The sequence below is a fragment of the Plectropomus leopardus genome, chromosome 16 (genome assembly GCF_008729295.1).
Source record: "Plectropomus leopardus isolate mb chromosome 16, YSFRI_Pleo_2.0, whole genome shotgun sequence".
NCBI classification, from domain to species: Eukaryota; Metazoa; Chordata; class Actinopteri; order Perciformes; family Serranidae; genus Plectropomus; species Plectropomus leopardus.
The window spans coordinates 23,254,883-23,266,308 of record NC_056478.1 but is presented as its reverse complement, the minus strand read 5'-3'; the positions used below and the strand labels follow the sequence as shown (position 1 = coordinate 23,266,308).

At 39.7% G+C, this 11,426-nt stretch overlaps 1 protein-coding gene across 1 annotated transcript in view; it reads left to right on the top strand.

Moving 5' to 3' along the window:
- The first annotated feature begins 1,490 nt into the window (after positions 1-1,490).
- The window catches only part of si:ch211-243j20.2 (uridine-cytidine kinase-like 1), a 31,897-nt gene continuing 21,961 nt past the window's right edge, over positions 1,491-11,426 (top strand). The window contains exons 1-4 of the mRNA XM_042503541.1: positions 1,491-1,608; positions 4,129-4,337; positions 8,971-9,077; positions 10,847-11,017. Of these exons, the coding sequence (XP_042359475.1) occupies positions 1,520-1,608; positions 4,129-4,337; positions 8,971-9,077; positions 10,847-11,017 (576 nt within the window). The 5' untranslated portion in view covers positions 1,491-1,519. The remainder of the gene's footprint in view (positions 1,609-4,128; positions 4,338-8,970; positions 9,078-10,846; positions 11,018-11,426) is intronic.

Here is an 11,426-nt window from a genome sequence, read left to right as displayed (position 1 = left end):
GATGCGTTGCAGATATTCATTTACATCAGCGCAGACCTCTAATTTTTCTTTCATCACCTTTCTTTAAATTGATGAATGCATCTCTAGATAATTTCAGATTATGCCATGTTAAAAAGACATGCAGGAAAAGTCTGAGTAAAAATAAATGTATACGTAGGGTATAAATTTATGACAATAAAAAAGTAAACATCATTTTTTCAAAATGCCATAAAGACAATCCTAAAACTAAAACCATCAACTCGATTTAGCTTTTTTAGCGTTATTGTTTATTTACGTTTATAGATGTAGGTTAAAAATAACACTGAACAGATTAATAACAGTCACAACAACAAATTAAAAAGTATCACATGTATGCAGCCAGCTGCAGGAGTTACAAATAAAGAGCAAGAGTCAGGAAAAAACAAACAAAATCCACATAAAATCCAAATTTAAAATAAGACATGACGTAGGCCTATTATATCTAAAAAGATACTGCACATAAAATTATGACACGTTACACATTTATATCTCGGTGTCAATCTAGTTGCTTAAAATAGGCCTATAGGTTTATGTTCCGATAACAGTACAGTCTGCCACCTCTTATAATGATGGTTTAACTGGCCAAAGACTAAGATTTGAACAAGTCTACAGTCGGTCGTTGACTGAATTTATAACATGATGTATTATAAAGTGTAAAATGGTCTAAAATATAGTGCGGGGTTAGTGTGAATTTGTGGCTCTGGATGTCTCTGCTCATCATTCATGACTCCCGCACCGGTGCTGCATTCAGGGTCTGATGGGACATTTGTTCTGTCTTAATTAACATCCACGGTTTTTTTTTGCGTTGTCCTTTGAAAAGTATAAGTGGCCTGTTATTTGTCAGAAATATATTTTCAGCTACGTCCAAAAAACACTGAGCACTTACCACTTGCTGATTTTGCAAATATATTTTTCATTTTCTATCCTGAATTATCAAATACTAAATTTCCGTCTAGTCTATTTATTCTGGTGTTGTAGCTAGCCTATATCATGTTATATCATGTTAAAAAAAAATCATGTGAACAGTATTTTTAATAGCCTTAGAATTTTATTAGAATTTAGAATTAAATGGAAGTAACTCCCTCCATTATACACATATATTTACATTTATTTTAGTCTGTATGACATTTTCTTTCTTTTCTTAAATATATTAGCTTATCTTTATGATTCAGTGGATCTGAGTTAACTCGCAGGCCAACTTGTGGCTAAAAGTTGTGAATAAAATGGTCAAACCACAAGCGAACGTCACTTCAATGAAGCGTTGCACCTTTTCTGACAGAAAAGTTCATTTTGTGTGACAGATCTGTTGTTGTTTTAATGTTATTGTGATTATTTCAAGAACACTATCAAGACTGAAGTGGGGTGTGAATGATGACCAAGTGAAGGTTTAAGGATTTGGTGAACTTTCTTTTTTTCCGATTATCATAAATACAGCATCTGTTGACGCTTCCTGACGTCATGACGCTCCCAGTGTTTGGTTTCCGCGCCGCTCTGAGTCGACATGGAAACAACAAGCAGCGATAGTAAACCTCACGAACAGCAGACAGATGGGGGGATGGACACGGACAGGTCCATGTCAAGATCTGACAGGTAAAAGTTAAAATAAAGCGTGAATGTCTGCGGCAGAAGAAAGCATCGCGGTGATAGCGGCTCATATCAGCCAGCTAGCTGCCGCAGCTAGCTGGCTAGCTTCCACAATTCTCCCCACGCTTTGTGTCGGCGTGGCTGCAGCGAACAAAAGACAGTCAGACGAGAAACATACAAACAAGAATAACGCAGATCAACTCAGACGTTGTGGCCAAATCACATCACGTTTGTCAGAGGTTTGCTTGCAGCTGTGTTAGCACTAACTGCCTTCCTCAGGCTTCACTAGCGCTTGTAATGGTCCTTTCGCTTTCATGGAGTCCGTCACGCCAAACGTCTGTGAAAATCGGACGAATTATGCGCATTATGTTGTTCGTAAACGTTTATGATTGGTACAATATCATTTTACATCTTTACAATGTGGCCTTGTTAATTCGGCAGACCTAATATCTATCTGGCTTCAATCTTCTTTGTGTGACTGCAGTTTTAATGAAGAGAGATTAGCAATAATAAGCAAAACATCTGAATGTTCTGATGGAAAATTGGATGTTTTGCTCCACTGTTCTTCGGTGATGTGACTCTGTGGCTAACACTCGCTTATTCACAACACGTAGCACTGACGATGTGGGGGGATCAGGTGTCTGTCCCAGCAGCTATGCTAACCCGGCTGTGTGAATGAGTATATCCTGTAGCTGGGTGTGCCAACATCTGTCCATTCACTTAATCTCTGGTTGTTATAGCAACAGGCTACATTCCCACAAGGAAAATGTTGAACTGGGGGGGAAAGGAGTGAAATCCAGCTGGTTGTTTTAGCGGGATTACCTCTGGTGTGTGTAAATTTCTCACATTCAGAAACCCATGTGAAAATACAGTAGTACATCAGATTAGTACTTTGACTCATGAAGAGTGTATAGTGCAGAAGCAGGAATACTTTGGAATGTACTGTACTTGCATAGAGCTTTTCGAGTCATTTTTGATCACTCAGTGTTTTCTCTCTGCGAGTCTTATTCACACATTCACACACACAGTTATGCACTACCTGCTACTCAGTTTTTTTGACCATTCACACACACACACACGCACACACACACACGCTGATGGAACAGCATAAGAATTGTTATGTTTTTGTTTGTGAGATGTCTCTCGGGGAGTCCACCATGTTGTTTCTACAGTGGCCCAGAACAGACAAACCGAACACTGGCTCACATTAACCGTAGTTCTCGTGCATGCTCGGCGCACAGGAGAAGTTTCAGTCGGTTGCATTCTGATACCACTAGTTTACACTAAATCCCACACAATAAACCTTTAAAAGCTTAAATGTAAACTTACATTTACACACAACAGGAGCTTTTTTAGTGTTCTGTGTCTTGTTCAAGGATTTAACTGTGCCTTTGTTATGTTTGTTTGTTTTTTGACATGATGAAACTAGGCACTGAAAGCTGGGCAGAAGGAGATTTTATTTTGTCTGAATAAAGTAATGATCACTGAATCTCACCAGCACACACTTATGATTTGTGCTCACAGCGCTCATGCTTTGTTTATGGAAGAGCTTGGCGACATCAAACTGCTGGATTTAAAGTTTAATTTACCCTGATATTCTCACACAAGAGTAAGACACACTTGAGTATTGCTACATACAAACACAATGTCCCAGCCAAGTGATGACAGCCTTACTCATGTGAAAAGTGGCCCCATTCTGTGTCACGCTGCATCCAGGGCAGCGGTGTGATTTCCTGGGGAGGCTTGGCAAGTTCTCCCTTCCTCCCCCTCAACCACACCGACAGCAGAGACCGATGTGGAGAGAAAAGTTCAGAGAGAGACGCGAGAGTACAAAGACTTTCTCTCATCTCTCCGCATGACAGTAGGGCATCTGCAGCTCCACAAAAGTCTAAAAATAAAGGCTTTAAATGATCCCGTTTAAACCAGTTTTTAAGGTGTGAGAGTACTTTCTAAAGTCCACTGTTCTCCAAACTTGTAGCTTCAGCTTTGATGAACTATGTTTGAGCAGAAAATGGCTACTTTTAACTGTAAGACTCTTTTGCAGTTAGTTTTGTGGAGCCTGCAGACGTTACAGAATGGCTTAAATGCCCGTGTTGGAGCAGCAGCATGGGGCCAAGTATGAGCTTAAAAGGCATTTCTGATGGCAACCAACACGCAACAAGTCACAGGGATCAAAATCTACTGTGAACTCTTATTGTTTTCTAACAGTTTTTTTTTTGCAAATAGATTTTTCATTGAAAGTTTTGTGGCTGAGTTAAGATAGATCTTAGTGGCTGGGTATTAAGATTAAGATTTCATGGCTGTTTGTTTAATAAGGGCTAAAAAATGAATTCTGTCTATTATAAACTTACTGACTAATCACCAGGATCAAATTGTTTGTTTTAGAAATTACTGCAGTAAATCCGACTTCATTTTTGTGGCTTATAAATGAGGTGCAGTAAGTAGCTAGCAAAAGTTTACAGCTGAGTTAATGTGCTGCTGCTCCCTGAACTTGCCGTCTGTTGTCCTCCTGTCTTTTTACTCCAGTGGGAGTGGAGATGATTCCCTTGATGGCCTCTCAAACTGTGTCCCCCGGTGCCCCTTGACCCCGTCTTTATCACCACGAAAACGGACCACGAGCCAGTCAAAGACAGAGCCTCCACTGCTGAGGACGAATAAACGGACCATCTACACCGCCGGCAGACCGCCCTGGTACAATGTCACAGGGACCACCTTCAAAGAGGCCTTTGTTATTGGTGAGAGATCAGGCACCTGCCTTTTTTATTCTACTATATGTCTATTGGTGAGGTATTTTCAGTGTAATGACATCTACTGCAGTGTTTCAAAGTCAGGAATTCTCAAATTTAACATGTATTATACACAAAGAAACTGCGACGGCTGCAGTTGTACATTAAGTGAACATGCCTTTAGTCCGAAAATAAACCACATAGTTGTTTATTATCCCGACAGGCCACACAGATCTAAACTTTTTAAAAGCTGACACCAATGAGGATTGCAAATTAAAATTTCTCAGAGTCAACTTGCTGTCCAAAACACAGAAATAGTCAGTTTACAATGATATAAACCGGCCAAGAAAACAAACTATCCTCACATTTGAAAAGCATGAGACGGTAAATGTTATTTTTGTTAATGAATGACCTAAATCATTCATTAATAACCACATAAATTCATTATTTAATCAACTTATCAGTTTGGCTCTTGATATTTTTTGGGTGAAACACTGCCAGCTTGAGTAACAGTTGTGTATGTCGATGACGCTGTGGCTTCCCTGTGGGCCTTTTTTTTTTTTTTTTATTGCACAGCCACCATCTTGCTGATCAGCACAGTAAAATATCTGCCTCAGGACGAGTCGCAGTGACCGTAAAGTGAACCATGATGAAGAGACTTCCTCTCTGTGCGTGCGTGCGTGCGTGCGTGCGTGCGTGCGTGCGCATGGATACACATCTGCATGCATGCGTGTGTCTGACATTTGCAGAGCCGATGTTCCGTGGTTAAACACATCAGACTGGCATGAGTGGGGAAACGTGGAGGGAAAGCTGGGCATCATCTTTAGTAGGCAATCTGTTATTGTCAATGGGCCGCAGTGACTTGTTACAATTTCACACTGCTGTACTGTAGCCGACGTGACCCCGGTTAAAAGGACCAGACTGTGTAACTGAAGGGAACTTGACGGAGCCTGATCTGAGTGGGGGAAAAAACAACCCACATTAAAGGTCAACGGAAGATAGAGAGAGGAGTGAAAACAATGATGAATGCAAGGGTTAAAAGAGAAGCTCAAGCGGGGATATGAGCTAGTAGACATGGATGGGTGAATGAACAGAAAGAGGAGGGGCGAAGAGGGGAGGTGAGGACGGGAAAACACAGTGAAGCGTCATAGATACCAGAAGTTGTTTTCTGTCTCCTCAGTCTGGTTTTATTGCTAATAGAAAAGGCCGTTTTATCTACTATACCAGGCTGGCTTTCACCGCTGGCTGATGAAATTTGTCACTTGTGCTGAATCTATAGAAACACAGTGAATAGGGCTTTTTCTTTTATGACACCATTTTGCAAGTCTGAACTGGTATTTCTATACCCTCTCTGTAATCATACGTAGAAATGAGGAGCCACTGCAGCAATTTTTCCTCTCAGCCTCCCAGTCAGCAGTTTTGACCTTGATGGGTCTTATCTGAGCAAGAAACCCATTCCAACACTACACTGAGAGTTGTTTATACCACAGAAGTTGGCTCTGTAGGCTATTTTTGTTCCCGTGCACACACACGCGCGTACGTGCACGCACCGTCAAACACACAACAGCGAATGCATCCAGTTTTTCACCTTCCTTGCCAGCCAGCATGTAGTTCTGGCCAAGTTCCCGGGATTGTTGTCCTGAAGGATGGCTGCTGTGGTCTTTAACCCAGGAGGTCGAGTGAGATAAAACGGGGCTCCACATTGGTGGTACTGATGCCAGTATTTCTAGTTTTTTCAAGTTTCTACCTCCATCACAAAAGAGATTTATACTACCATTTTTTTCTTACTGTAATCCTTACTTTTCAGCCACAACTACAGCTGTACTTTAAAGAAATACCACACCAGTGCCAATACCAGCATCTTTTAAGGTTTCATATTGTTGCATAAGTATGATTTCCATGTGTTTTTATTTTAATCAGGCACAGGTGCTGTATAAATATCATTCCCTGGCTTCATTGATGGCGCTGAGATGCTGACAGAGCAGACATGGAAACACTGACCTTTTTTTTTTTTTTTTTTAAAGAGACACGTACTAAAATTGAACGTTCAAACCAGAGTGTGAAATTGGGTACATTCAGGCAGAAAGTGTGAGAAAATAATGTTGTTGTTTTTTTTTAACATTAATGCAAGATTATGCAACTTCTAGCTGATCGTTGAGTCTCATTCCCGCCAACGTGTTTGGTTGATGGTTGGACTGTAGCCCCAACCCAAAACATCAGTATTTGACAACTCTGAAATGAGACTCAACAATCTAAACTAATGCACTGAAAGTTGCATAATGTTGCTTTAAAGCATGTAAACATGTTCTAGTAGAAACCACCAATACAAGAGGGATCCTGAAAATGAGCACAAGATGGGACCTTTTAAGTGTTAGTGATACCAATAGAGTACAGCATTTGATCCTTTTTTTTTTACGCCTCAGGCGTGTAATATAGCCATGCTTTCAAGCATTTTGGAGGCATCCCGGCACACTGAGCTACCAACTCCATTAAACACGCCACGCTCGACTTCACCACACCACAGACTGTAGCTGCTGTAGTAGTGGGCCAATCAAACGATGCAGCGAATCGAAGAAAGCCAGAGGTCATTGTTTGCAAGCAGAACCATACAAATAGCCATTTTTGGTAGATCTGAGCACTAAAAGAATTAAATGCAGGTATTGTTTGACTGGAGATGTTTTGATACTACATGGTACTGGGCTATTTTAGTCGATATTTTTAAGGTATCTTGTGCTGATTCCCAGCCCTGTGATTTGAGAAAGTGAATATATTTCTGTGACCAATGATTATTTGTTGTATATTTTAATAGGGACGAGTACTGTATATGGCATGAACCAGTGCCACACACCACACTTAATTATTTTGCTATTGGCAGGTCGAGACAGGACTTTATTCAAATGCACATAACCCAACAAGAACACTAATATCAAACAGCACACAGCATAATCAAATTACCATGAATTGTACTGAAAAGCAGTGGATTATCCGTGACTACGAGACTGATCCATCTTTAAAAGCTGAAGGGGCAATTTAGAGGAAAACAAAAGAAAAATCTTTCAGCCTTTACACAGTGCAAAGCTCAGTGTGGGAATCCGTTAAGGTAGCAGAACTGAAGTGACTTCACATCTCGAGCGACTGCAGTGCTGCAGCGGAAATGACGAGACTGACAGCTGCTGGTACACAGTGCTTATGTAGAAGCGCTTTCTGCTGTGAGAGCCCTCTCTGTCACTATCGGCCTGCAGCTCCTAATCTGTACTGTCCAACCAAATGTCTGTGAATGCTGCCAGTGTTGGGAAAGACACGAAACTCTCTGACACACACAGCAAAAAAACTAAAATGTCAATGAGCTCAGCGAGAATGCAGTCACACTTTGTGATCAGTTCACTGTGTATCACTCTGCAAAGTGAAATGGGATGACACTTGGCAACATTACCAACATTTACGGGGTTAAATGGGTACATTTGGATGGTTCTGATAAAAACTTAACCCATTTATCAGCTTATAGCATATTCTGTATGTGTGTCAGCATATGTACTGACCAATAAAGGGCCACACCGAGATAAATCTACTGGTCATTTTTAATACAGTTGTATAATGTTTTCTGTTGTTCTGAGGGGGCTTTAAAAAAGCAAAAACAACCTGTCAGGTTTGAAAGATGTGGTTGCTTATAAGTAGAGAGGGTCTCATGAAAAACACCATCAAGTAGGGCTGGGTTTTGGTACTCGATACCTTTCAGGCAGGTATACTCAACTTGCTTTGCTTGGGGGCCACTTTTGAAAAATGACAATGAGGCCAGGGGCCAGTCACAGCAGCCCCATACATGTTTATAGGATTTAAGCAGTTTTCTAGCATTTAAGGACATTTTTAGGAATTTAGCAGGATTCAAGGATTTTAGGACGTTTCTTGGATTTTACAACATTAGTAGGATTTAAGCACATTTCTAAGACCAGGATATTGCTAGGATTTCTGTGTGTTTCTAGGATTTTAGGTCGTTTCAGGATTTTTGCACATTTCTAAGATTTTAGACCGTTACTAGAATTTTAGGACATTTCTAGGATTTCAGGACTTTAGGGGTTTACGACTGTTTACTCTGTCAGGGGGTGGGGGGATCCTCCACTGGCATTTTTTTTGATAAACAAGTTCTATTTTTATGATGCTTTATGCACTCTGGCACCTTATGTATACTACAAATACAAAATCAATTCCCAGTGTGAATCACTTCATATTTATTGTGAATTAGAAAAGAGCTGGGGGGGGCAGCTGGCACCCTATCGAGGGCCAGATTTGGCAAATTTATTTGTCAAATTGAGTATTACTGCTTTGACTTATTGACCGAAATAACCCAATACCAAGTGGTATAAAAGGGGGTTGGAAATGAGTTTTTTTGTCTTGCAGTCACTTGCACATTTTACATATTTTGCATTTGGCTGGTGCCAGTTTCCAACCATGGTAAAACGTCAGTCAAATGATACCTACATTCAATCCTTTTTCCAATATGGTCATTTTGATTTAAACTTCAAAAAACTTAAATCAAGCCCAGTCGACACTGTCTGCCACCAATATGACAAATGTGTGGTTTGATACATGTCAGTCAGTCTTAATGGTACACAGTGTTGTGGTTCTTTGTGTTGTCCTGCGGTAGGTCTGTGTGGAGGAAGCGCTTCTGGTAAAACCACAGTGGCCAATAAGATCATCGAAGCGCTGGACGTTCCCTGGGTGGTTCTGCTCTCCATGGACTCTTTCTACAAGGTACAACATCCAGTTAACAGCACAGTGTAAACCATCATTTAAAATGTAACTAAGAGCTTTGATTAATTGTGTTTTAGCTGTCCTCTAATGAAACCATTATTTTTCAGATTAAGTGCTCAGCATGTTAAGCCGTGTGTTTACACAATAATTAATTAACTTTTAAATCTAAAACAAGTGAAGGATAAATGTCAAACTGATGGCAGTTCAAACAGCTGCTCTTTCATAACCCCTATCCATTAGTGCTGATTTCAGCATGAGTAAACGCTGCTGACTGATAACGGATTAACCACAATAGTTCATATCAATAATACCGCTCCGAGTAGAATGAGTGGAGACGATTCATTCTCAAAGGAAAGCTCCGCTCTCATGCTTTACAGGGATGGAAAATGCCTGCAAACAGAATTGTTACTTATAATTAAAGATGGACGGATGCATTTGTGAGACTAGTCAACTCATATTTGTCCTCAGGAAGGGACATGACACTGAGGTCTTAATTCCAGACTCCATACATGCAGGTGATACGAGTCCTGATGCACTGTGTAAAGCACATCCTGGACTTTCTTGTGATATAACACACATCTGGGTGTGACCAAGTAGTAATCAAATTTATAAGTTGTATTGTTTTTGTTCAGCGTAAAAATGCTTTTTTTCATGTGTCTTAACTATATTATATTAAGAATAAGGAAGTGTATATTCATTTGAAGTCTTTCAAAATACACTTTTTAACCCGTGTCCTTTGTGGGGGACAGTGGGACTTACTTCCTCACATTTTAAACTATTTTCCATAGTTGAGGAAACAGAAGTATTTTGTCAAAATATATCAAGGAAGAGATGATGGATGGATTATTTGCCTTGTAAACACACACACACACACGCACACACATGCACACACCATGTATAACCAGTTAAAAACCAATAAAAGTGAATTTAATTACATGTACTATAAAGTACTCTCTGTGGAAAGACCTGATGTCCACTCCAAGGGACATGTTATAGAACATAAATAAATGACATTTTCAGCACATACACATCTCTTACATCAGAATTAGTTAAATTATGTAAAAAAACAAAACAAAACTTTTTTTTCTTTTGGGTCTTAGGATGATCGTGATGTGATGTTAGAAAGTTTTATGAAGGAGCATGGTGGCAGCACCTTTATTCGGAAAGCAGTATCTTGAATTCTGGTTCTATTGATTCTCTTTTAAATTCAATTTACCAGATGAGAAGGTACTCTAGTGTATTTCAGTGGTACTTTTATGGAATTTGTGCCATCAATACCCGACTGTGAGAGGCAACAAGACAAATGAAAACAGAAGGAGAGTTGATCTGAAATGCGACAAAAGGTCTATGGCTAGACTTGCAGCTTCGTCTGAGAAATAAACTTTTGGATTTTCCTTTTTTTGCTCGAAACTACTACAAAACAGAAAGAAGAGAGAGAGAGAGAAGGAGCTGGATGTGAAAGTTGGAAAATGATAATCTGCACACTTACATTATTTGGAAACTGGGAATTGATTGTCTGAGCTGTACACGACACCTTGGACAGAGCATGACACAAGCAGATTTTTCTCATGATTAACCTCTGAGTTTTTCAGTATTTAAGCATCAACATTGACTTTGAAAATTCAGATTGGTGATTGATCATTGATCCAACATGGCAACCTGCTGTTAAATGCTCTCTAACATTGATCACTAAAAAGAGACAAGCTTAAAGTGTTAATGTAGCTTCACATGCTTTTTTTTTTGCCTCTTTTGTCGTGTTTGTGTGTCAGGTGTTGAATAAAGAGGAGCAGGAGTTGGCAGCCAAAAATGAGTATAACTTTGACCACCCCGATGCCTTTGACTTTGAGCTGCTGGTCACCGTCCTCAGGAAGTTGAAGAAAGGAAAAAGCATCAAAGTCCCCGTGTACGACTTCACATCTCACTGCAGACGCAAAGAATGGGTAAGAAACTGTTTGTCTTTGCTACTGACTGTGTTACTGTATTTTAGATGGGATTCGTCACTTCAGAACCATATTCGTCTATTACTTTTGTACTTTTATTAGCAGACATAAATCTGTGTGGTTACTATTCTTATATTGTCAGTGTTAAGGCTAGAAACATCACTGTCTTTGTGGAAATAAGTCTAAATTAAAATGTCTAAATTTAACAGGTCTTTAGGATGACAAATAAAAGTTTCACTTCGCTTAAAAACACAGCCTTGGATGTTTGACCGTCACTGTACAGAATTATGTATGTGCAGAGTTTGAAACTGGAAATGCTGTTTTCAAATTCAACTGCTCAAGTGGGAAAGTTTCTCTTTATTTACCTAGATAGGTAGATTTATTAATATTTAAAAAAAACGAAATTAAA